Below are 27,902 nucleotides of genomic sequence, written 5' to 3' on the forward strand. Positions count from 1 at the left end.
CTGAATCACATCAACATTTAGCTTATGTTATCAACACCCTCATACAACACCACTGAAAATATGCCACGACATTAGCATTTAACACACCACAAAACGTACCACGGAATTTACATTCAGCACAACCACACACAGAACACAGAATGATTTAAGACAGGTCAATGGAAAATAAAACATGATGCCAGCATTCAGTATAACTCCAATGTACGTCATCATAAGTACAAGAGGATAACACAATACCATGACTCACTACAAATGTCCAGAGAATAACGCATGGAATGAGTCTTGTCAACCTCATCACACCGGGAAAATTGGGGAACTGGCACTGTTATACTTAAAAAGAGAATACTTCTTTTTAATCAATTAATGCAAAGTACACTATTTTTATTAATTCTTTGTATTTTTTCACATATATTAACTTTTATTAACATAAAGAGGGTCTCTCTGTCTTTATGAATATCTTTTTTCATCTCTTTTGTGATTTTTTTTTATGTCCACTAGATGTCCTCTTTGCATTAGAAATATTGTTTTGTGGAAAAAATGTGTACATAGTTAAGTCTGTGTTTGCATTTGTGTGTGTAATAAATATATATGTATGTATGTGTGTAATAAATATATATGTATGTATATATAAAATTAGAGTACATGAAATACTGGCAAAATAGTTTGAACATTTACTTTTTTGAACTATGCTAATATTTAGTTGTGTCAACTTTTGGGATACAGAAGACTCAGAAAACGCTCTTTCTCCAGGTCCCCAGGGTAGTGCGACCTTAGACTAGGTGTGTGTGTGTGTGTGTGTGTGTGTGTGTGTGTGTGTGTGTGTGTGTGTATATATATATATACATATATATATATATATATATATATATATTTACATACACACACAAAGTTACAGGGGTGTGGGGTTGCTAAAAAACATTTTAAGTTGTCTGATTTTTTTTTTTAATCTTTTACATTTAATATATTTTTTCGATGTTTATAGTTTGATTAGTTCACAGAGACTTGTGCTAGTGTGTGTGTGTGTGTGTGTGTGTGTAGTGTATACAGATACAGACAGATACAAATATAAAATGTACATAGACACACATAGCCTCAAACACACATTTTTTCTTTTTCTCAAGTCAGAACTGCAGGTGTGAGATGAAACTGTAAACATTTTCTTCATTAGATAATGGACAAAATAAAACTATAAGAAGATGGTCATATATTTCTGTAAAACAGCCTTATTTATGACTAGACATTAGAACCGCAGTCTCTGCAACAGAAATACCCATTTATTAAGGGTGAAATGCTCAACAGAAAGGTAACAGGTAAATGTGGAACTGGTTGCCATTTTTAAAAACTGAGACATGACTGAATCATCTATGATGGGAGCCACTCCAAACATCAGAAATTGTTTTCTGACTGTCTCAGGATGAACAATCCTTAAACTGGACTGGGTGACGGGCCTGTATACGAAACCATTTTCAGGTATGTTAGCTCTAGCTAATGTGTTCCAGGAGAAATCATAGTTGGGAGTATACAATGAGCTCTTTTGCAAATTCTTCCAGAAAGAGTTGAGGAAAGGGGTAGCATTTTTAAGGCAGAGAAGACAACCAAGGTATAAAGTGAAGCAGCTGGGAGGGTTATGCATTTTGGTACAATAACAATGTATGATCGCCCTGAGTTTATGTTAGGACTGGGAAAAAGTAGAGGATTAAAAAAGTGGGATGCTTATTTCACTAAATCACCAAGAAAAGTGTTGTCAAAAGAACAAATGTTTTTGAGGTGAGATTTAATGAAGACTAGCAAACAGTCAAACATTTCTCCCCTTGACATCAAATGTTCAGAAGATCAGACTTCACATGGTTTGTATTGCCAAATAAGATGGAGGCCAGAGTCTGATCATCCCTTTCACATTGCATGCTATTGTGCATAAAAAAACATCATTTTGCAAGTCACTTTTGATTAATCTTATGAGACTACAAGTATATTTTTTTATTTATAAATTTATTTCCGAATGCTCTGTGTGCCTACAATATAATGCTCCTAAAAGAAGCCATGAAAACTGATAAAATGTGATCTCTTCAATCATAATTTCATGAAAAAATCTGTTCAAATCACTATTCACAAACAGCAGATCTGCCAGGTTAAAAAAAATAAAATTCTTAATTCTGACACAGAATCCGTGCATTTACCTTTACAACCCAGATGTGGCAACACTGGTGGTGGCTATAATTAGTACCAGGGGTATGGGAGTACACCCTCACATAGGGGCTATAATTAGTACCAAGGGTATGGGGGTGCACCCTCAAATAGGGGAGTGAGGAGGGTCTTTATATCCCTCCCTTCATATACACAAAACACAGTTTAGCATTTTCAGTTAAGAAATTACTATTTTGATTAACTCATTTGTCTAAATTATGTTTTAGACAGTCATCTGAAGAGTTTTCTTTATGATCAAGTTTGTGCATTTGGCCCATCTGTCTTTAACACGTACCTATTTGAAAAGAACCACACAGTACCTTAGTAATGAAAACCATGATGTCACATAAGGACAATATGCGATTAACATACCTGCCAACTTTCCATCTGAAAGGAAAATTTTTATCTTTGCATCTACTTTGTCAGAACTCATTGCCAACACTGGCCACTATCCCAATAGCCACTGTATCCTTTTTTCTACATCAATTATTGCCAGAGCAGAGAGAAAGAATTCAGTAAATGGTTAATTGTCTGAAAAAGTACTCAGAACTCAGTAGTCAAGTCAGAATTAGCTGAATGGAAGCCCTTTTTGGAAATTTTAAAGAACTGAAGTTTTGCTACTCTAAGTATATCTAGTGGACACTCCAATAGTCACTGGACTTGCAGATGAAATCCAAGGCCAGAAAAAGCAAAGGGCTGATGGGCTGCAGGAAAAGAAAGCCTGCAAAGAAACAGCAACTGGAGTATAACACAGAATGCTGCCACAGAGCAGGGATATTTATTCTGCTGTAAACGCGGTGAAGTAAGGATATATATATGGCATATTTTTCTAAATTGTGTGGACCCATAGGAGTCAAGGCTCTGGTAAGGAATATGGAGTGGATAGTCAGTGAGAATCAACACCAATTGTTCTGTTTGTCTGGATACGTACAGGCTTTGCAGGGAGCCTACAATGAAGGGAGTGAAGAGTTTGCTAAATGGTTCATGAACCTATATTCCTTTAGAAGCCTTTAGGTGTTCACACAGGCACAGTCAAGAAGTTTCACCTGACACCCCTAGACTTTCTATTCTTTGATTTTATATTACATCACATTAACTAACCCAACCTTCTACACAACCATCAGGTAGGCCCACCATTATGTTTCATCCTCTTGGATGCATGGAAGCCTATCAGTGTAACACGGTAAATGGTTATGGTTTACCTGATCAAGTGTCCTTTCACTGAAGCCTAATTAGACAAACCCAATTCAGACAGCACTATGTGAAAGTGTTCTTAAATGCTGAGCTCCTACAGCCTAATATAAGAACTGTAATCTTAAAAAATTCTACTACTCTAGGATTAAGTGTGGCCCTGGAGTTAATTAAAGAAGTTATAACGGTGCTCAGTTAATGACCTATCAGATCAAGTCATTGAATATATTTTCAGATTAATATTTATGTAAAGCTATTGTGCTAAAATAATTCTGAAAAAAGCAATCTTAATTGCATAAAAGTTCACATTCCCCATGTTTGAGGGTTATAATGAAGTTAAAAAAAACAAAAGGAAAAAAATAACAGAGATAGGAAATCCACTCTAAAACATAAGAACTGGCATTTTCATAAAATTCAGTAAGGTTATGAGGCAAATGCTATGGTATGGATAAGAATGTTACAGCAACACTTGACACAACCATCCATCTTAAAAGTAAAAACTGTCACAGTGTGAGTTTGGAGTCATTTTAAACAGTTACATATCAGCTGTTACGTGGTCATTATCCGAACACAGCTTTATCATTAACAGTTGTACATGAAATGATAGGAAGCCATTAAGTTTGACAGACATTAAAATGACATACACAGTTCTTCTTTTCTTTTTTCTCTAAAAGAATACATCTTCCTTCTTCTCAAAGTTTTTACTTCTGCAAACACAGCTCACATGACAGGAATATAGACATGTATGACATCAGCCACTTTGGTATGAGCCAGATATGTCTGCCAAACTCATGTCTAGGAGTTCCTTGGCTCTGTAGTACTGAGGTACAGGTCCTGACTACCTGAAGCAGAGAAGACAAGCGAAGCAAAAACAACCCTCAGGGCCTGCCTAGATGATGCTACCTCTAGTATTCACCTTGCTCTCTGGTGAACAGATGGCCTTGAGACCTATAAGGGAGACTCGTCCTATGGCTGTTTCCCAGACAGGAAATAAGAGCAGCAATCCTCCCCTATACATAATATGCAATCTAAAACATTGATCCTAGGTATACAAACCAAGGTACTTCCATGACATAAGACAGCTTTATGCAATATACCTCTTATTCATTTTCGTAGTTTTATTATAGTGCATTACAAATAAGTAATTCTTTCTTAAAGGGTGATCTCGAAGAATTACTATAAGTAAAACTTAAGAGTCAAAAAGAGTGCAACATGGTGGTGTGGGACTAGAACTCATGCTAGCAGTATATACAGTTCTTTGGCAGCGTTTACCTTAAAACATTCAGTCATACCATTGTTTGCCCATAAAATGAAAGCACCTCATGCAGGGCACATATTAGTGGGAGGGGCTTTACATAATATCATTGTTGCAAAACCACAAGGAAGTGGTACAATCCACCTTGTTCTCACAGTATCTTGTTGCAAGAAATAGGAAGTGAAGGTAAAATGGCAATTAAAAAATTTGACAACATTCCATATCAGTTGTTGTGTCAGAACTGCAGCAGATTTTTGTCTCCACAAAGAACAACGTTCCAGATCAGTAATGAAGACAAAACAATAAAATATATACAGAGTAGTACACAAACACTAAAATAGATTAACTGCACCCACAGCAGACTTCATTTTAACAGGATCTTGGCCATGTCAATGAATTAAAAGTTTGTTCAATTACATCACCTGGAATACAAGATCTCACAGAAAACAGCCTAATACTAATTGCTTCTGTGAATGGCAGTTCAAAAGAAAACCAGTTTATATCACAAAATAAATAAAAAAATCACAGCACATGAAAAACTGCTTTGTGTTTTTTTTTTTATGAATATTTCAAACCTAACTTACCACAAGCTTCACCCTTTGTGTTGACAAGAATAGACTTCACTCGTGCTTTGACTAGAACTTTGCCACCTGCTTTCTGGATTACTGGAATAATGTTGAATGCAATCTCACTAGCACCACCCCGGGGGTACCAGGCTCCTCGCTTGTAATGGTGCAGCAACAAAGTACTGATGGTGAAACTAGCATCTCGAGGTGGAACACCTACAGTAGAAAAGAAAGCAGTGATGCATGTGGTTAGAACTGCATAATCCAGCTCTTGAGAAAAGACCAGCTTGTTTCATGTTTAGCACATTAAGTACAATGTTTAAAAAAAAATGCATTTAAACTGAAAACAAATAATAATCCAGCTCTTGAGAGAAGACCTGTTTGTTTCATGTTAGTACAATGTTTTCAAAACAAGCAGCATTTAAACTGAAAATGAAATCCCCATCTTCCGTGATATATGATCAGATACTGCAGTCATTAAAGTATTAGCAGGGGAAATTAACTTGTTCAACTACAAGGGGTGAATAATAACTAGGCAAAGGACATTTTATCATTTAATTGCTGTGAAACTTTGGGATAATCTGCATGTAAGCAGCTGGTTTATGTCTTATACACAAGTTAGAAGGAAGACCTGCTAAAGTACACATAATATATTTCTAAGAGATAGCTAGGTGATGTGATGAATATAAACTTAGAGAGTACCTTCTTTCCTGTCTAGCCATGCCTTAGAGCCAAGGCACACACCTTCCATGCTCTGTTGCGCTTATGAACTGGACAATGTCGACTATGGGTGAAACGGTTTGTATATATACAGTGTACGTTTCCAATGCATACCTAACAAAACCAACTGATGAAAACAATTCTCAAGCTCAAAATTTTTATGTGCTTGCTTTAGCAGCACATACGCTAAAACATTTAGTATTTTTTATTTGTTGACCAGGAATGTCCAAGTAGCCATCAACTACTCCAATTGTTTGACACATCTCACTTTTCTAGTAATATTTTTGGTTCGGTCCATTTTCCTAATTTATCACCTTTCACTCCAGCTTTAGCTTTCCATGAACAATGGCAAAGCATGTTTGTAGACTGTATGCTAGCAAGTGCAAGTTGCCTCCCCTTTCTCCCTCTCTCTCCCTGGCTTGGTGCAATTAATGTAACTCCTTTGCCTCAAAAAGCAATTTGACATACTCCATTACTTACTGCATCACAGTTTTTTTCTTATTAATACCACTATTTCTACATTATGGGGAATACAACTACTTCAGGTGTTCCTCCCTGCTGTCCTTCAGATATGTTCACCTCTGTGAAGTGCTTTACAAGGTGCAGATCTTTAAATCAAAACTTAACCCTAAATAAAGCATTTCCTTTCCTAAGAGTGCATTTTTTTTATTAGAGAATAATCCCCCTATTTTCACATATTAAAAAGTATGACTTGGCAGTTTCTTCCATTATGTGGCATTTCTATCTTGGTAAGCTTCCTCGCTACACACCAAGTTGGGGCTGAATGAAATCTTGTAAGAATCTGTCCCCCTGCTTTTGCACCATATAACCTATCGCATCAGAATTTCACTTGCAACAGAAACCACACACAGCAAGATACCTGTAGGTGTTTTTTTTGTAATTTCACACCCATTAAAGTCCTACAGCTGAAATCAAAATTCACAGCACTTTGATGATGCATTGTCATATAAAGCTGCACTTTTTCCCATCCCCAGGGCTATAGATCTCTTGAGCCTCTTGTACTCTGAAGATTAACAATCCTGATATCCACTAACAACTGCACAGCACTTAACTGAGTTTTGCAAGCCAGAAAATATGAGAATGTGGTAGACTCGTGGAAGTGAGATGAAGGAAGACAGGACCTGAAACTCACACTATATTACTTTTTAAACAGTTGTATGCTTTCAGATATCCAGTTATCTTTTCTAAGAGCATTTCACAAATGGTGTAACACATATGCAAGGCTCAATGCAAGTCACTGAAAGAAATTCACTGACATTTTTAACAAGCAATCTCAAACGTGGAAGTAGTAATTCCACAAGAAGTAAATGGGATTTTCTGAAATGATAGACTACAACACTGTAATCCCATCAGCTCTGCCATCACACTGCATTATGGAAAAAGAAGTGGCTTTCCAACAAAACAATATCATGTCAGCATGTCTGTCCCATTAAGGTATTCAGGATTTGAAAAAAAAAAACAGTAACACACAATTATTATACTGTGGAAGATTTGGACTGTGTAGAACTTCACTGAAAGATATAACACAAAACATTTTTTTCAATTTATGCATGTACTGATCCTTTAAAAGGCAACGTTGATTTGAATGGGAAGATGGGTCATTTTTCTGTTGGGAAATGAGCAGGGCAAGTGAAAATACTAAATGCTTTTCATAAGCATTGTGTGACACAGCGATTCATACAGAATGGTACACAAAAATAAGGCTATGTACATTGTCTTCCTCTATTATGTAACCACAGTACTGAGTACATGGAGTACATGTGCAGATGATCCCCCAGGACTGTACAAGATCCACAAACACTGCATCAACTGTGTATGGGCTGGTCCACACAGGGTAATGTACATGACTCCAACTATACACAGGGATATAGTACAGTGCCTGTCAGAGATATGGTGCTGCTTCCATGCTGATATGCTGCTCACTATACAGAGGTAAGCAGCAAATCAGCACTGCATTCAAAAACACTGGAAACCCCCCCAGGCAAAGGAGTTCCCTGTGGTACAGACAACCCTATTACCAAGACCACATCTCTTCTCACTCCTATCCCTGCGAATGGGAGCTCCTACAACATCAGCTTCCCTTATTATAGGTTCACAGGTGTGTACTAGGCGAATGACCACTAGGGCCTTTTTTAAGCCAAATCACGCATCCCAAATTTCTGACAAGTTCTAGTACCATTGATAAGTGTAACCAAGGGCTTGGGAGATTAAACATTTACAAGCAGGGGCCAGGAAGATGAACCATTTACAGGCTGCCTGTGTCTATTAGAGACATGAATTTCCTGTTCCCCTTCCAGCTATCCAAATTACACTTGAATTGGGTTAGGGAGGGACACTGCTACACATTGATGCAGAGCCTGCACTAGAGAAGGGGTAGTCTCTGGGATACATACATGTCTGTTAAGAAGTTCCTATTTAAATCATAGGCAAGGTTTAAGTCTTCAGAATGGGTAATTCTGGTGAGTTTGCTTTGTGGATATTCAGGAGGTCATGCAGGATAGATCTTCCCTCAACAGCTTCTAGGAGACAGTGATAGGGCTTTGAGGTGGCCTCCAAGGACATGTTACCCACACCCATTATTCTTTTAGTGTGGACCGTCTGTGGATGTTCCATTTGTTAAATGTGCTTGGTTAGGTACATACCAAAGGGGCATTCTACTAAAGGATAGGTCTGATGAATGCTGAATATAGTGGAACAATGACCTCCTTGGACCTAGATGCTATACCTTTGTTTATAAGTTGCACGACATAGAATGATTTCCTCACCACTGTAGACACATAATGACAAAAGGCTAGGTTACTATCTATATGTGTCCCCAAATCCATGACTACTGGATCAACTCTTAGGGGTGTGTTGTCAATATATTTACCAGGGGTGGATGACTTCCTGAAGGATACTATTTTGCAATTCTTGGCATTTAGTTTTAGCTCATGGCTCTAACACAAGTCATTTATCTGTGTCAGCCCTTCCTGGAGAACATTAGTGTCAGTAGGGGATTCTATGACTGCTCCTAATTTGCAATTGTCTGCAAATTTGGTCAGCCAAAGGTCGTTGACATTGACATTGACTTTAGTGAAGTAAATGCGAAAAAGGAATGGTCCCAGGACCAATCCCTGTGGGACTCTGTTTGAGACTGGCCTCTTTGTAGAGGTGGGTTCCTCAATTCTACCTTCCTGGGTCCTGTCTATGAACTAACTGGCTATCCACTGGGTGACATAAGGGTTTATACTTAACCTCTTGAGTTTGTCAAAAATGCTCAAGATGGGTATTGTGTCAAATGCCTTCCTTGTCCAGGTGAAGTTATGTAGTGTTAACTGTTTCGCCCTCATCCATTGCTTTTGTGACCTTCTCAAAGAAGTCTACCAGGTTGAGTAGGTACGACCTGCCCTTAACAAAACCAAACTGGGTTGGGTCTAGTGGTTGGACGTCTCCTTCCTATGTCATTACTGATCATTCCCATGATAATTCTTTCCATGGCTTTGCATATGAGAGTAGAGAAACTTGGGGTCAGTAGTCTTCAGGGTCTGAAGATGGCCTATCTTTGTGCAGAGGGACAAGTTCAGATGTTCTCTCTTCATTAGGCCTAAGCCCCCCCCCCGAGTTGTTTGTTTAGTTTGATGAGAATGCTTTTATCCTCCTGGGTTCAACTCCTAATTTTTGCTGTGATTTTCTTCCTTCTGTTATACAGCCTACTGATGTTGTGACTCCACCAGGGTGGCTTGTTTTTTGAGTTAGTTCTGTACATATTCCTGGTGGGTACAGCTGCTTCTGTGAACAGTTCCATGTAGCCAGCAGTGCTATCAAGGTTTATAGGGACTTGAAATTTTGCCAGGCTATCACTTAATAGTAGGAAGTTAGCCCTAAAGTGGTTCCTGAACATCCCAGCACACTATCAAAATATGGTACTGAACTTAACCCCAGTGTAATGCCTAATGACTGCAGATTATTATGAGTCACACTTCAAAATGATGGTGGAGCACAATACAACAGGGAAAAGCTAATTGGGTATAAAATACTAAATAAGTAGCGAAACAGTAAGGCATATTATAACTTACTGAGTTGCAGTTTCCACCTGTGTTGTGCAATGTTATCATGCTACACACAACACTTTCCTACCTGTGGTAGTGGCATGCACAACACACGATTTTCAGTTATGTATAGTACAAGTGTGCAGTGCTCATGTATACTATGTTGCTCATCATTAGTGTAACCCGTATCTATAAATCAGAAAAACGAACACCATCGCACTAATCGTGCTGTGCACAATACACTTGTGCAACTGTGCACGATGATCATTAAAAGCCTGGATTAAATTAAATGCAAACGCATACACTTTCTAGTAAATACAAGTTGAGGAGACTGAATCAGGATGCTTAATTCAAACAAGGCTAGCGGACTCCCTGCTTGAGTATGAAAACATGATTACTTTCACCAACACAAAACTCATATTTGAAACTGTATTGTGCTGCTAATACTTGACTGAAATGAGAGGTGTAATGGGGGTACAGCTAAAAGCTGATTCACTGCACAGCATTGCTAGTTTGAGACAAGTGTTTTCTCTATAAGCAGGAATTTAAGTGGAAGGGAGCACATAGTCCAAGAAGAAAAGGACATTTCTCAGATTAAAACTGAGCAGCAGGACATGCTCTGTAGCAATCCATAATGGAATCCCTTAAAGGCCAGTATCCCAGTCTGCCTGTTAGCTTCACCCAGCAGTCCACCATGACTCATTTGATTTCTGATAGTTTTCTTTGTCTCTCTCTCTCTCTCTCTCTCTCTCTCTCTGTGTCATCCAGGGGAAAAACGAAGCGTTCTGTTGTGCTTCTATTCCAACCTGCAGAACAACTCAATGAAAAGCACAAACGCAGAAAATCTCCTACACGTTTTTCGCCACAGCAGCTGTAACTTCTTCAGATAATGACATTACTGAATCAGTCTTTATTTAAACACATTGGTTTCCCGCTAAAACATTCCAACCTATCGGGCTTGAACAAAACCATTTGAATGACATTCACAATTACCTTGTTAAAAATTTAAAGCTCCCAGTACGTGCCAAAAAAAACTTTTTGATAGTATTAAATAAACATTAAAAACTTGTCCCTATTAAAAACTTAATTTCAGTGATACATCGTCAGAAAACTTGAGTTAAAAACATGTTAAATAACATAGTTTAAAAAACGTAATATATTAATTTAAAATATGCATTTGCTGTGTTACATTAAGAAGTGTTCAAGCTCCCGCTTGTGGCCAAACATATGCACCACTATTAAACACAATGAAAAGAAAGATAGAAAAGGTATTCTAACATTTTTTTCTTTTACAGTTTAGCAGCTATCATTTTTAATAAAGATTTAATAGAGATGGTCTCATTTAGGCCAGGGGGAGATGCTGCCTCCAGTGTCAATTGCCACCACATTTCTTTGTATTCATCCTCTCCTCCCAAAGGCCCCCTCTGATGTCTTTTTTCACCCCCTCAAGGACAAAAAAAGGAGAATTTTGCCTCTCCACATTCCATGCCATGTTTGTACATGGCATTGGTTTCTTTCTTATTCTTGATGTCATTTAAATGTTCGTAGATCCTTCTTTTTAGTTTTCTTTCTGTTTTTCCAATGTAGAAGGTCCCACAAACCTCTCATGTAACCAAATAAACCAGTCCAAAAGGTTCACAATTAAAAGACCCCTTACTTGTCAGTAATCTACCTCTTCTACTTAAATTGATTTCACTTTTATTTATTACATATTTGCACTGACTACACCGTCCACATCTAAAAGTGCCTATTCTTTGTCTGTTATTGTTTTCTGTAATATTCTCTAACAAGTTTTTTAGATTTACTAAATTACTACACACAAATCTTATATCACTCGATGGAAGCCCTTTTAGGTCTGTAATACTTATAAACCTTGACCATTCTTTTTCAATAATTTTCCTAATACATGGAGTACTCGCATTAAATTCCAAAACCATGGCACGGTTGAAATCTTTAGTGTATTGATTTCCATTATCAAGTTCTTTGGTGTTGTTTTTATCATTCATGTCCCCTAAAATTGCTTTAAAGTGTGAGTCCCTTTTTAAGCTCACTTCTTTTCTCAACTCTTTCAGCATTTCCTCAGGGTAACCTCTTTCACTAAACATCTTAGTGAGGAAATCTATCTCATTGTAGAATTCACATTCCTCTGTCATTTGGCTTCCTCTGACAAATTGCCCATTCACTATATTTTTCTTGCAGTGAAATGGGTGGGCACTATTAAAGTGTAAAAAAGAATTTGTGTATATTTTTTTCTGAATACCTTTGAATGCAAACACCCTTCCTTTTTGTATATTTCTATGTCTAGGTATTGAAGGGTGTCATTCTTTATATTTCATGTGAAATCAAGAAAAGTTGTGGAATTTTTCATCATTTCCATGAATTTGGTGATGGCATCAGTATCTCCAATCTAGAAAATACATATGTCATCCAGAAAATGATTGTAAAAATGTCAACAGGTGTCCCCAAAGCCAACAAAACGGCGGAAAACAGAAAATGGATGCTGGAAACAACGAACAGGATTTTACTGACACTCCTGCAGTTTTAAAATAAATTAATGTTTCTGACAATGGAGAAGGTGGTTCTCATGTTGTAATACCACCAGGACAGAACACACGCTCGTATGCAGGCGCGGTTATTAATCAAGACTGTGGAATGAGAGACTGGCTTCAGGTTAGCTTTACAAGTAAATTTTGTGACAATTTTAATCAACTACCTGAAGTCAATGAGTCTTACAGTAATAAACTTGATATGTTATCAAAGTATATGATGAAATTAGAAACTTGGAGATTGAGAATGCATATTTAAAACGCTGTGTTTTAAAAGAAGTGGTGCCTAAGGGCTTATGAGTTTACAAGTTCCCTAACAATGTATTAGAAGGGAGTGATTATCACAAGGATTTATTAGAATTGTTTAATAGATGTGGAATTGATGTCTTGAGACTTATGATCAAGGAAAATGAAAGGGTAAATGATGAATTAAATAAACAAATAGAAGTACTAGATAAATGTATTAGGGAAGATTTAATATTTAGTATTGAAGAAGAAAAAGTTAAATATTACAAAATAAAAGATAGTATAGATGCTAAATGTGTTGATTTATTTAATAGAAAAATTAGGAAGCTAGAAAGAGATATTCATGAATATCAGAATAACGCAAGTTACCCTAAACCACATAACCAGCATGTTTTTAAGGGGGATTATGGACAGTAAAACTTCATTGGAAACAATAGAGAAACTACAAGAGTTGGGGAAAATATTAATCACCTGGATGAGTTTGAGGAAGAAAAACCCTTGCGTAGATCAGAAAGGATAAAGAATAAGGGTGATTACAATTATCAACACCCGAATTACAAACAGAGTTATAACCAGAACCAGAATTTTCAATGGAGAGGTGGGAAGAAGGACAGATATTAAATGGAGAACACACACAAGTCCCCCCCCACCTCTGCACACTTAGTGAATGAAATAGGAGAATACAAAAGTTCTTTCAACAATTTTACTATCTATAATTTCAGCTCTTTAAAATTGGAACAGGAACATTTTACTTTATTTTCCAAAGGGCGTAAATACATTCCTAGGAAAAAAAGGAGCTGTGGCAAGGACACTTATGGATCTTAAAACTTTTTTTAGGAAAATTAATTTAGGTTTGTTTGTTAATCATGACAATAACACTAACTTAAATGAATTATACAAACAAAGCATTACTAACCCACCATTACATCCCCAATTAAGAAATTTGGAAAAAGTTATAGAGAAAGAAATCAGGGAAAAGTATCAGCACATTCACTTCAAAGGAAATTTAAGTGAAAAAGAAAAACAAGTATTAAACAATTTAAGAAGGGATAAAGAAATAAGGGTCATGAAACCCGATAAGGGGGGTGGAATGGTGCTTATGGACAACATGTCATATGAAGGGAAAATGAATGACATGTTAAAGGACACTACGAGATATGCTATTGTGCCAAGAAATGAAATTAACATTGGTTATAGCAAAATAGATATTGTTTTGAAGGACCTTTTGTTGTAAGGACTAATAGATCAAAAAGCATATGGTTATTTAACAGTAGAGAAACCTAGAATTCCATCAGTATTTGGAATACCTAAGACCCACAAAAATGAGAGAAAGCCCCCATTGAGATTAATAGTTTCTGCAGACGGTTCCAAGACTTTACCTTTACTCAAATACATTGACAAGAAATTGAAGAAAATATGCCTTAAAAGGAAAAATATTCTTAAGGATTCTTGGGACCTGTTAAAGGAAATAGATAGGAATTTTGAAGTTTCAAATACTACATTTATTACTATTGATGTAATAGATCTCTTTTCTAGTATTCCACATTTAGAAGGGTTAAACATGTTAGAAGTAATACTATATGAGGATACTGAAATTAATAAGGAAGAAAGATTGACATGTTTACAGCTTATGGACTCAGTATTGAAACACAATTATTTGTTTTTTCATGGAAAAATTTTACCACCAGATTAAGGGAGTAGCAATGGGGGCGGCTTGCACCCCCACGTATGCTAACCTTGTACTGGCTACATGGGAGGAGAAATTTATTCTGAACTCCCCTTTCAACACCTGTTGGCACCTTTACAAGTGTTTTCTGGATGACATATGTATTTTCTGGATTGGAGATACTGATGTCATCACAGAATTCATGGAAATGATGACAAATTCCACAACTTTTCTTGATTTCACATGGAATATAAAGAAAGACACCCTTCAATACCTAGATGTAGAAATATACAAAAAGGAACGGTCTTTGCATTCAAAGGTATTCAGAAAAAATACATACACAAATTCTTTTTTGCACTTTAATAGTGCCCACCCATTTCACTGCAAGAAAAACATAGTGAAAGGGCAATTTGTCAGAGGAAGCCGAGTGACATCAGAGGAATGTGAATTCAACAATGAGATAGATTTCCTCACCAAGACTTTTAGGGAAAGAGGTTACCCTGAGGAAATGCTGAAAGAGTTGAGGAAAGAAGTGAGCTTAAAAAGGGACTCACACTTTAAACCAATTTTAGGGGACATGAATTATAAAATCAACACCAAAGAACTTGATAATGGAAATCAATACACTAAAGATTTCAACCATGCATGGTTTTGGAATTTAATGCGAGTACTCCACGTATTAGGAAAATCATTGAAAAAGAATGGTCAAGGTTTATAAGTATTACAGACCTAAAAGGGCTTCCATCGAGTGATATAAGATTTGTGTGTAGTAATTCAGTAAATCTAAAAAAAACTTGTTAGAGAATATTACAGAAAACAATAACAGACAAAGAATAGGCACTTTTAGATGGGGACGGTGTAGTCAGTGCAAATATGTAATAAATAAAAGTGAAATCAATTTAAGTAGTAGAGATAGATTACTGACAAGTAAGGGATCTTTTAATTGTGAACCTTTTGGATTGGTTTATTTGGTTACATGTGAGGTTTGTGGGTCCTTCTACATTGGAAAAACAGAAAGAAAACTAAAAAGAAGGATCTATGAACATTTAAATGACATCAAGAATAAGAAAGAAACCAATGCCATGTACAAACATAGCATGGAATGTGGAGAGGCAAAATTCTCCTTTTTTTGTCCTTGAGGGGGTGAAAAAAGACATCAGAGGGGGACTTTGGGAGGAGAGGATTGAATACAAAGAAATGTGGTGACAATTGACACTGGAGGAAGCATCTCCCCTGGCCTAAATGAGACCATCTCTATTAAATCTTTGTTAAAAATGAAGCTGCTAAATTGTAAAAGAAAAAATGTTAGAATACTTTTTCTCTTTCTTTTCATTGTGTTTAATAGTGGTGCATATGTTTGGCCACAAGCGGAAGCTTGAACACTTCTTAATGTAACACAGCAAATGCATATTTTAAATTAATATATTATGTTTTTTAAACTATGTTATTTAACATGTTTTAACTCAAGTTTTCTGGCGATGTATCACTGAAATTAAGTTTTTAATATTGACAAGTTTTTAATGTTTATTTAAGACTATAAAAAAGTTTTTTTTTTTGGTACATACTGGGAGCTTTAAATTTTTAACGAGGTAATTGTGAAAGTCATTCAAATGGTTTTGTTCAAGCCTGATAGGTTGGAATGTTTTTAGCGCAAAACCAATGTGTTTAAATAAAGACTGATTCAGTAATGTCATTATCTGAAGAAGTTACAGATACTGTGGCGAAAAACGTGTAGGAGATTTTCTGCGTTTATGCTTTTCATTGAGTTGTTCTGCAAGTTGGAATAGAAGCACAACAGAACGCTTCATTTTCCCTGGATGGTTTTTTCATTTCATTTTACTGGTTATAGTTGTGGCTTAACCATAGGCTGCTGTTTTGTTTGGGAAATATAAATATATATATACATATATAAAATACACACACACACACACACACACACACACACACACACACACACACACACACACACACACACACACACACACACACTTCCTGTGAATCCACCAACAAATGCAACTTAAGCATTTTAAGGAGACAAAAATAACAATCTTACAGAAAAACAGAGCTTATTTAATAATTAACAAGAGGTGTGTTCCACATAAAGTCTGCTGAATAGTTAAAAACAAACATAACCAGATACTGGATGCTATATGTGTCTTGCTAGTGGGAGGAGCCACAAGCCACTTAACTTGTAAATTCAAGTGTCCCCAATTTTGGACACATGTCCCTGATTTTTATAGAATCATAGGAGGTTACTATGCTAATGGCCCTAAAGCCTTTTTAAGCCTAGCATTCAACATTTTGACAGTTGTGAGCCTGATTTCAGCACCTGCAGGTTGATAGGTAAAGAAAGAAGGTCCATTTTCTGTGCAGTTCAGTGAAGAATTATCCAAACAAATAAAACAGGTTACATATACATACAATGGCAAAAACAATTTGTTAAAAAGATATATAAATTCATAGGTTGGTATTAGGCTATCGGCCCTAGGGCCTACACAAGCCTAGCCATAACAATTCCCTGGATATTTCTTCATACAATATTTACTTCCCTGGAACCCTGTATAGCAGGGTGACTGACGTGATCCTCAGGGTGAATTTCCTATCTTCCATCCAATCGTCAAGGTTCCTTTTGAAGAGGGCCAAGGAGGCACTCTGCTTGACATGTATGGGCAGTCTATTCCAGAGTATGGGGTGTCTCTGGGTCAGGAACCTATCCCTCCAGCATGTTTGTTCATTGTGATAACAAGGTTTAGATCCCTGGAGTGTGTGGCTCTGAGGGATTGGGATTTCTTTAAGTGGAGCATGTCCAACAGCTCAGGGTTTGACATGGCCTTGTATGTTAGTAGAGGATATGCCACAGAGTATAGCTGGAGCTCTAGGCCTGTGATTCTTTTAGTGAGGTATTTCTGCGGCTTTTCCAACTGTAGCAGATGTCTTGTGAGGTACATACCAAATGGAGCACTGTACTCTATAATGAGTCTAATAAGGGATGAGTACAGTGGGACAATGACCTCCATTTTTCTGGATGGAAAGCCCTTAGTGATGAGGTGTGCCACACAGAAATATTTCCTGACTGTTGTGGCAATGTGGTTATCGAAGGTGAGACCACTGTCCACCTGTATCCTTAAGTCTCTCATCACACTTTCAGTGTTTAGTGTACTGCCACCTATGTGGTAATTCATGGGTACATGTTTTTTCCCATAGGGGATAGCTATATATTTCTTGAAATTAAGCTTGAGCCCATGGCTCTGGCACCAAGCATCTGTTTCTGTAAGGCCCTTTTGTAGAATATCCACATCATTTGGGGATTCAATAATGGCTCCCAGTTTGCAGTCATCTGCAAACTTTGTTAGCCAGAGTCCCAGAGTGTTGGCCTGTACTTCAGAGAAGTAGATGCCAAACAAGAGTGGTCCCAGGACTGAACCCTGAGGTACTCCACTTGTCTGGAGCTGGATTTGGAGTCGGCTACTTTTACAGTCTGGGTTCTGTCAGTAAGCCAGTTGGCAACCCATTGAGTGATGTAGGGATTTATGCCCAGCTTAGTAAGTTTATCTATGATTCCAGAGTGGGGGATGATGTCGAAGGTCTTGCTGAGGTCCAGATAGGCTGTGTGGACCACCTTACCCTCGTCCACAGCTCTGGAGACTGATTTGAAGAAGTCAATCAGATTCAGGAGACAAGATCAGTCCTTCACGAACCCAAACTGGGTGGGGTCCAGTGTTTGAAGGTTGCCAATGTCTGTTTATAAGTTCCATGATAATGCGTTCCATGCCCTTGCAGATCAGGCTCGTCAGACTGATGGGACGGCAGTTCCCAGGATCCAAGGTGGATCCCCCCTTGTGGAGTGGGATAACTGTAGCTGTGCGGCACTCAGTGGGCACAAAGCCTGAGGTGAGGCTATGATTAAACATGACACTTAGGTGAGGTGGCAGTTCATTTTGTACTTCATGCAGTACACAGCCCGGGATGTCATCTGTCCCATGGATGCTGTATTCTTAGCTTTGGAGTGTGGTTTGTACCTGTGTGGCTGTGATTATCGGAATTTGGCAATCTTTTGGTATTGAGATGGGCCCTTTAGGAGGTGAGAGGGGGGTGAAGTCGGCACTAAATCGATCTGCCAGGATATTGGCAATATCCTTGGAATCAGTATATTTAATGCCATTATGTTGTAGCTCAGAGCATATCTGAGCATTGCCATTTAGATTCTTGACATAACTATAGAATGAGAGTAGTACAGCGATACACATACACAGTTTTTCCATGCACATAAAAGCTAAGCAACAAACTCGCAATAGCAAAAATACATTACCAATTCAATTACAAATGTTATTAACAAGAAAGAGATATAAGCAATTTAATAACTAATATTAGGACTGAGGTTATATATTACAGTAATGCACACAAAGTCCACCTAGCTACAGTTAAATAGGATATGATGTACCCATAAATACTAAAAAAAAAAAGTATAAATAAATAAATAAATGGATAGCTTGATTAAATAAATATTAATTAAATAAAATTCAATCATCATCAATTCATTTTTTCAGTACATGCTTTATCTTACTCAGGGTAATGCAGAGGCAAAGTTTATTCCAACAAAAAGTATAATGCAGGAAACAAACCTAGATGGGATGTTAGGCCATTGCAATCATTTGCTTGTGTACACATGCTTGGATCCGCACACACACACACACACACACACACACACACACACACACACACACACACACACACACACACACACACACACACACACACACACACACACACACACACACACAGACACACACACACACACACACACACACACACACACAGACACACACAGACACACACACACACACACACACACACACACACACACACACACACACACACACACACACACACACACACACACACACACACACACACACACACACACACACACACACACACACACACACACACACACACACGAAGCTCAGCATTGCCAATTTAACTTTATATCTTTGGGGTGAGGAAGGAAATGGGAGTCCAAGGGAAAACCCCAGGAAGGATATGTGGACTCTACAATAAAGGCACACTGTGCAAGAAAACTGCAAACAAATGTACTGTTTTTAAATTTTAAGGGGCACATTCACGAAGCCTGGTGATATAGCCCACTATATTTGTTCAGCTGGCTGCATAGGTTCATAGGTGTCCACTAGGCTACCACCAACTAGGACCCTTATAAGCCTATCCATGCAACCCAAATGTGACCCACAAATTTGATTTATATAGGGTGTGATTTACTAACTGCCTCTGTCAATCAGAGACATAGGCACCAGACCAACACTGAATTTCCATTTACCCGACCAGCACTGGATTTCCATTTACCTGGCCAGCACTGGATTTCCATTTACCGAGCCAGCACTGGATTTCCATTTACCCAGCCAGCACTGGATTTCCATTTACCCGACCAGCACTGGATTTCCATTTACCCATCATCCATTAGTTCAAGTTGTGCATAAATAGGGATAAGGAAAAACTCTGCTTCACGTGGATGGGGAGTCTGTTCCATAGAATGGGAATTCTCTGAGAAACATATCCACCTCTCCAACATGCCCTATTTACTTTGTAAACAAAATTTAGAGCTTTTAAATTAGTAGTTCTGATGCGGTTTGTTTTGTGGAAGTGCAAAAGCTTTCATCTAAACAGGGTTTAGGGATGCCTTGTATGCCAGGCAAAGATCACTTCTCAGAAGTCTGTAAGATACTGAGTAAATAGAGAGGGCTTTGAGGTGATCAGTGTAGGACATTTGGTTTACTCCCTGTATTCTTTTTGTAAGGAGCCTTTGTGGGCATTCCAGTTGCTGTATGTGTCTGGTCAAGTGATACTGAATGGGACATTATACTCTATGATGGGTTTGATGAGGGCCAAGTACAGTGGTATGATGACCACTATGGACCTAGGTGACATGCTCTTGCTTATGAGTTGAGCAACATAGAAGGATTTTCTAACTACTTTGGACACGTGTTGGTCAAAGGCTAGGTAACTATCTACAAGATTTCCCAGATCCCTGACTAGTGAAGTAACTATTAAGGGTGTTTATTAATGACATAGTTACCCAGGGTGGCAGACTTCCCAAAAGGTACTATAATACATTTACTGGTACTGAGTTTTAAGCCATGGCTTTGGCACCAAGTGTTAGACCTTCCTGAAGGGTGTTCTCATCTTGTGGGGATTCAGTGACTGCTCCAAGTTTGCAGTCATCTGCAAACTTCATTAGCCAGAGGCCTTTGACATCTGAGAAGTAGATGCCAAAGAGGAGATGGTCTGGAATAGAGCAATAGGGAACTCTACTGGTAATCAGCCTCTTTGTGGATATGGCCTCACCAATTCTAACCTCCTGAGTCATATCAGTGAGCCAGCTTACTATCCAGAGTGTTATAAAGGGGTTTACACCTAGTTCCATAAGGTTTTTGACACTGCTCAAGTGGGTTATTGTATCAAGTACTTTAGACACACCTAGGTAGGCAGTATGCACCATTTTCCCCTCATCCATCGCCTTAATGACCTCCTCAAAGGACTCCACTATATTCAGTAAGCATGACCTTGCTTTGATAAAGCCAATCTGAGATGGATCCAGTGTCTGGGCACCTCCTATGTCCTTGATAATTTCGATGATAAATCTTTCCATGATTGTGCATTTAAGACTAGTCAGACAAATGGGTCTGAAGTTTCCAGGATCTGTTGAAGGTCCTCACTTATGAAGGGGGATGACCATCCCAGTCCTCCATTTTTGTGGCAAAAAGCCTATTTTAAGACTAAAGTTAAATAATGTCTCCAAGGGTATTGATAAGTCATATTTAGACTATTCAGAAGGCATCCTGAGATGTTACTGGGGTCCACTGAGGCCATGTTGTTAGCTCTAGTTAGTTTAGTCAGTACATGCTCTGTAGTTATAGTTAGGGATGACAGGAGGCAAAGTTGGAACTCAATTTGTCCACCAATAGGTTCGCTCTATCAACAGGCTCGGTGAATTTGTTACCATTAACCACCAGTTTGGCATACTGCTGTGTGCTGCCCTTGTTGTTTCTGACATAGCTGTAGAAGGCATTATTATTTTTCACTGGGAAGCTATAGTAACCTCAGAGTTGGCTTTGCTTGACCTAACTAGCCCTCTCAGTTGCCTATTTAATTTGATGAGAGAGTTTTACCATTATGTGAATTACCCTTCCTGATTTTTGCCATATATTTTTTTCTTTTGTTGCACTTCCTGATTAATTTGGGATGCCAGCAGGGCAACTTATTTCTGAGGCTAGTTCAGGGCTTACTTCTGGTAGGTACAGCAGCCTCTATGCAGCCATTGACATGGATGTACAGAGTTTCTGACAGCAACTCAGCATACACTGCTGTGTTCTGGGGTTTGGAGGAATACTGAATTTTGACAACTTATCACTTAAAGGAGTTGATTTGGATGTTGAAGGAGATAACCTTATGGTCGGACCTTACCAGGGAGAATAAGACGCGGGGGGGGGGTGCAGCGTTCTCCCATAGTTTTTAATATGAGGTCCAGCACATTGAAGTGTATTCACTATTTGGCAAAGGGTGTTACTATTAACAAAGTCCAGGAATCTCTGTGCCTGTAGATTTGAGACCATGTAGGATTCCTAGTCTATAAAGGGGTAATTGAAGTCTTTAATGAGTAGGGTATTAGGATGGATGAGAAGCATCTCCAGTAGGTCCAAGTATGCACTTTGAGCTTCTTGGAAAATGGAGGATGACCTATAACCAGCTAGGATATGGTACATGATTTTGTCTATGGTGAGCTGCACATGGAGAAACCCTAGCATGTCATCCTGTTTGACCACCCTAGAGGTGTGCTTGTTACTGATGTATACTGGAGACACTTCCATGTTTAGCCCTTGCCTGTGCAACTACTGCTTTAAAAGTTTGGAAGGTATGAAACCTTACAAGCCAGGTTACTATCTGCCACTTTAAACAACGTCTCAGTAACTGCACAGATATCCATATTTTCAACTTTAAACCATTTCTCAGTAACTGCACAGATATCCATATTTACAAATGTGAGGAGGGCTTGGAGGGAGTGTAGTTTTTTTTTTAATTTTATTTTATTTAGGCTCCTGGCACTGACAAGTAACACTCTTGAGGTTCTGTTGAGTTGATTTTACTAGTTGCTTTTGCTATCTTGGTAGGTTTGTCTATTTGGCATTGCCTAAAAAAGGCACCATGTGGTGGATAAAGTTTTAGCCAGTATTCAAAATCCTAGAGGGGAAAGGTGCAGACCAACCTTGGCAAAGCAACAAGGAATTTTAACTATGCTCTCCCAAACTGACAAATATTGGATTCCTAGAGAAGGACACCAAAAAGACAGCCAGCTGTTGAACTAAATTTTTTGCTCATATCACGAAATCATCCTTGGTGATAGAAATATGCTGGTGAATGCTAGGTGTCTGAAAGCTCCATAATGTCTCTCTTCATATAGTCCAGGGAGGTATATCTCAGGTTATTTACACCTAACATGACCTATGATGGAATCATACTGGTGCTTGTGGCATTATGACTTTAGTGTATGCATGCATACATGTGTGATTTGGCAGATCATGGCTCCAGATAAGCAGTTAACAGTTACTTTCTCCTTGTTCAGCCTGGTTAGAAGGGCATTGCTATATTTTGCAATGGAGTCCCTTACGATGAGAATCCTAGGAAGTGTGCTTGCTTGCCTTAGCGGCTTAGCATTTGGTGCTCCACTGACAGAGACAGTATGTGTTGTTTCAGATATTGTTTTTTCTGACTGCCTTTGGGCTTGCTAAGGCACAGCTTTGACAACAGATGGTCTAGGTAATCTTTGTCAGTATTTGTTAGTCAATATGTGTCTTGTGCGCTATGTGAGGTGGGTACTGTGTGCATGGCTTCGACAACCTGATGTGCACTTGTATATCAGAGTTTAGCCTCCAGTGTCATTGTATAAGTACACCTCTCGCACACTGTGTCTGCTTCTTTAAGGATTAAGTGGTTGTCAGTAAACATGAGACAATTGCCACATTACCTCAAGATGCCCATATCCACAAAGCTGGGTACTTTTGTTTTTGTAGTGAAAGAAATAAAACTGCCCTTGGTTTGTTAGAACAGAACATAATTTTAGGCATCGTCCTATTGCTTACTTTATTTCTGTGCTACACCTGGTGGCAGCCACTTACCCGCTATTATTGAAAGCCATGGCTACCATGGTAAAATTAAAATTGACATCAGATCTCACTCTTGGGAATGATGGTCTCCTTGAAGTGCCTCGTGCTGTAGAAACTCTTATATTTAAAAAAAAAAACAATACTAGTCATTATATGAAGTCAATTTGCTGAATAATCTCAATGTAAAAATTATGAGCTGTCCAAACTTAAACCAGCTTCTCTAATCCCCACTGAATGTTGGTAACAATTTACTTTCTCCTAGTCCAGATTTGCAGGAGACTCCATCAGAAAATACAGATCTGATGCTGTTTGTGGCTGGATCCTGTATCTGAAGAGAAAATGGGGCTTTAGTACCAGCCTTTTCAGGGTGTACCATGTAAGAAGTTATTTGTACAGGTAGCTGTGCAGAAGATCTTTCTGTTTAGATAGCAGAAATGGCTGGCCTTGCAATGGCACAATGAATAGTCACTAATAAGACTGTTAGATATGCATTTGGTGTGGTCCACAATTTTGATGTCATTTGGAGGTAGATGAACTTCCTCTCCTTCACAGGACAATATATTAAAAACTAGACATTATAGATTCATAGATATACCAAGGCCACCGAGTCTCATGACCATTCTCACCTTGCTAGTACCCACCCTCAGGAAGTACCTCCTTTCTGCAGGGGAGCCACCCCAGTCAGTCCTAAATAAATCTGTGTATACCCTTCCTGTTATTTAGTTTAAGTTTAAGGGATTATAGTGAACACATTGCTTAACACGGCAGGTTTATTCTAGAGGATTGGGAGGTGCCGGGTTATAAACCAGTCCCTCCACTGTCTTATTTATATATTGGCAAATATTTAGGTTCCTGGTTCAAGTATTGGTAGAAACAGTGGACCTAGAGAAATAGGTGATCCAAGACAATCAGGTCTCTAATGGCAAGGTAAGAAAAACAGAGATTTCCCCCTCACAAGTTTATAAGACACTAAATACAGAGATAGAGATTCCAGCCTCTCTTGGCAGCACAGGGACTTTAGTCATGTGATCTTTTTGGTTAACAACCTTTGGGGTCTTTCTAATTGTTTTATAATGTTTAGTGAGATAGATCCCTTGCACAGTATTTATTTACAGTCAGTAAACGTTTCAACTACATTTAGATGCAAGACTTTGGTACAATCCAGGTGGGTAAAGATAGGGTGTTCCTGGTCATTGGACCCTCCAGTGGTGGGTTAGTTGCACCAAACGCTCTTTTTATTTTATTTATTTATATACTCAACTAACTGGTCTGATCAATACCAAATATAAGGAACTGATTAACATTTTTAGACCTTGACGATATTTCTTTGGCAATTAGCTTTGCTAGATAAAAGGACTTCCTGACAATTACTGTTGGTCAAAAGACAGGGAGCTATCAACCCAAGTACTTATGCCCCTAAATTGCATTTTCATTTTGTAGATGTGTGTTGTTGAGATAGTATGATTAGGGGAAGGGTTGTCTAGCAAAAGTGATGGTGCTACACTTTTTAACATTTAGTTTGTGACCATTTTTAATGCACCAAGTGTTTACTGGGCAGTGCTAATTCTGGAAGGTCTGGGTGTCATAGGATGGCTTGACAACAACCCCAGGTATGCAGCTGTTACAAACTTTGTTAGCCATACATCTTGGTTCTCTGCCTGGAGATCTGAAGATAGAAACAAAACAAGAATGACCCCAGTATTGAGCACTGAGGACCGCCATTGGTCCCCTTCATACTTCCTGATGATAAAGAGACAAAGAAATTGTAATAAAAGTTGAAGTAGATCTAGATGGTATTAAGTATGGGTTAGAAATCTGATGGAAGGGAAAAATGTCTGAGGGGAGAGTAGAGATAACAAGTGGCAGTAAGGGCAAATGGGTAAAAACGGTTGGAGATTTATATTGAAAATTTGCTTTGTTGAGGTGTATAGAAGTAATGTAGGTGTGCAAGGGCAGAGGGCCTTTGTTGAGGTATACAGAGGTAGTGTAGTTGTGTGGGGTCTGAGGTCGTCTAGCCTGGGGGGAGGGGGGTAGAAGAGTGGAGTCATGTGTATTTAAAGAGTTGTTTTAGTTTTTCTATCTGGATAAGTTGGTTTGTTGTCTGATGTTGGTAAGGATAGAATTCCATATTTTGGAGATACAATTTGAACAGAGACACAGACCAGTACAGTTGTGGGTTTCAGTTAGTTAAAAGGGATTTCTCCATGGAGCACAGTGATTGTGTAGGGGTGTCAGGAGCAACTAAGGCTTGCAGTTCTGGACTGTTTTGTGGGTTATATATTATACTATGACAGTTGCTAACTCAGAGACAGAGAAAGAGAGAGAGAGAGAGAGTAGAATTTCTAGTCATCCTGCTATTTTAAAGCCAAATAGTGGTAGAACTTTGTAAATTGGTTAGTGGCAAATTTAGCTATGTTGTTATAGCATTGTTCAATTCCTGTTAGTACAGATTACTGAAATTTGGTGTAGATGTGGGCAGATATGGAATGTAGGAAATATACAGAGGCTATGTTTGGCACTGCTAGTTAACCCGTGTTTGCTATAACATAGGAATCCAATTTTCAGTGGGATTTCATTATAGCTTGTTGTATTTCAATATCAAACTTTAGGCAATAATGTATAATGACACCGAGTAGCTTCATGTAGGACATATGGATGACAGGAGTGCTACCTGATGAGGTGATGGGAGTAGTTATTTTTGTACAGGATGCAAATATTTGGTGTGAAAAGAAGTAACTTTGTTTTACTAGCATTCAGCAGGAAGTGAGAATTGCTGAGACAAGCTTCTACAGAAGAAAAAGCTTTTTGGGTCATTTCCTGAAGTTCTGGGAAGGACTAAGCATTAGTTACTCGTGTCATTGTCAGCATACTGAATGACAGTTATGTCATTAACAGGAGTGTAGAGGTTTCTTTTCACAGTTATAGATCATGTTCCAGTGGATTTTAATGGAGACAGAGATTGAGAGTTCAAATGGCAGGTTCTTTTGGATGCATGCAGGGCACCAGGGCTTAACAATGGTGTCAACTATAAATTTGTGTTGAAAAGAAAAGCCTATTATAATAAATGTAAATAGTTGATATGCTTGTTAAAAATGTATGCATTATTTAGGATGCATTTTACACATATATATATATATATATATATATATATATATATATTGTTATATTACGTTTTAAGAAAACTGAAATCTGATTGGTTTAATTTGTACTGATGATGCTATAAAAATGGGACAGTTTTTTTAACAGCCTGTTCTGATTAAGGCCTAATTTTTGGGCTGAAAGCACTAAACCAGTGGATTAAAGTATTTTTTGTGTGACAAAGTGCTTCACCATTACTTGTGGTTTTCTTTTTAAATTTAGGTCATTAATAAAAATGCTAAAAAGTACAAGGCCCAAGACTGAACTTTATGGCACTCCATCTGAGATGGGGAGAATGGTGATTGCGTTTTCTGCCATTTACTGCCTGTAGTGTATTAGACAGGTTGCTATGAAACCAGGAAAGGAAGGGGTGTCAAGGCCTAGTTCAGACAGTCTGTAGAGAAGAATCTGATAGGATATAGCGTCAAACATCTTATACAACTAGAAGTAGAGAAGAAACAGAGTTTCCAGCGTCCCTGTGCAGACTGGTAAGATAAGTAAAATTAAGAAGAGCTGTGGTAGTGCTGCAATGATTGTTATGTACCTGGACTGTCTGCAGTGGTTCAGTGTTTTGTCAGAGGCTGTGATATTTGTCTCAAATACAATACTGCTAAAATTCTGCCTGTACTCTTGCAAAGACTTCCTAAAGCATGGGAGACCTCTGTGTGTGTCTACAGAAAAGAGGATTTGCAGACTGTTCAGGCACTAGAGAGGGTACAGGCAGACTGTTAGAATGAGAATTATAAAACCTCATATAAGCAAGAATCTGATATATGGATTACAAACCCCAAGTAAAGAAAATAAGTCCTTGTTGTTCTTGTGGAACCATATGAATGTCTCTGTCAGTTTTTATCTGGCTTCATAGTCTAAGACTAAAACCATTTCCATCACTCCATAATAGTTGTCACAGACTTCAGGGTAGGCTGAAAGCTGCATAGTAATTATAAAAGACAGCTTTTTGTTTGTTTGTTTGTTCAGTTTACTCATTTGGTTGTTTAGTCTTTCTTGCTCAGTAATTAAAATAATAAATAAATAAAGCCTCTTTTTAAATAAAATGGATGAAATAATGGTCATTTTCAGCCCCATGCCCATTGATGAAACAAGCAGCTTATGAAGTTACAGCATCAAGCACAAAAAATATTTTATTTTATTTACATTTTCTTGACTG

The 27,902-nt window shown here is 38.1% G+C and overlaps 1 protein-coding gene across 1 annotated transcript in view; it reads right to left on the minus strand.

Moving 5' to 3' along the window:
* The window catches only part of RETSAT (retinol saturase), a 549,255-nt gene that overhangs the window by 332,759 nt on the left and 188,594 nt on the right, over positions 1-27,902 (minus strand). Inside the window, exon 6 of the mRNA XM_044055153.1 lies at positions 5,215-5,412. Coding sequence (XP_043911088.1) covers positions 5,215-5,412 — 198 coding nt within the window. The remainder of the gene's footprint in view (positions 1-5,214; positions 5,413-27,902) is intronic.

This window comes from Protopterus annectens, chromosome 13.part0 (genome assembly GCF_019279795.1).
Source record: "Protopterus annectens isolate FY-2018-M chromosome 13.part0, PAN1.0, whole genome shotgun sequence".
NCBI classification, from domain to species: domain Eukaryota; kingdom Metazoa; phylum Chordata; order Ceratodontiformes; family Protopteridae; genus Protopterus; species Protopterus annectens.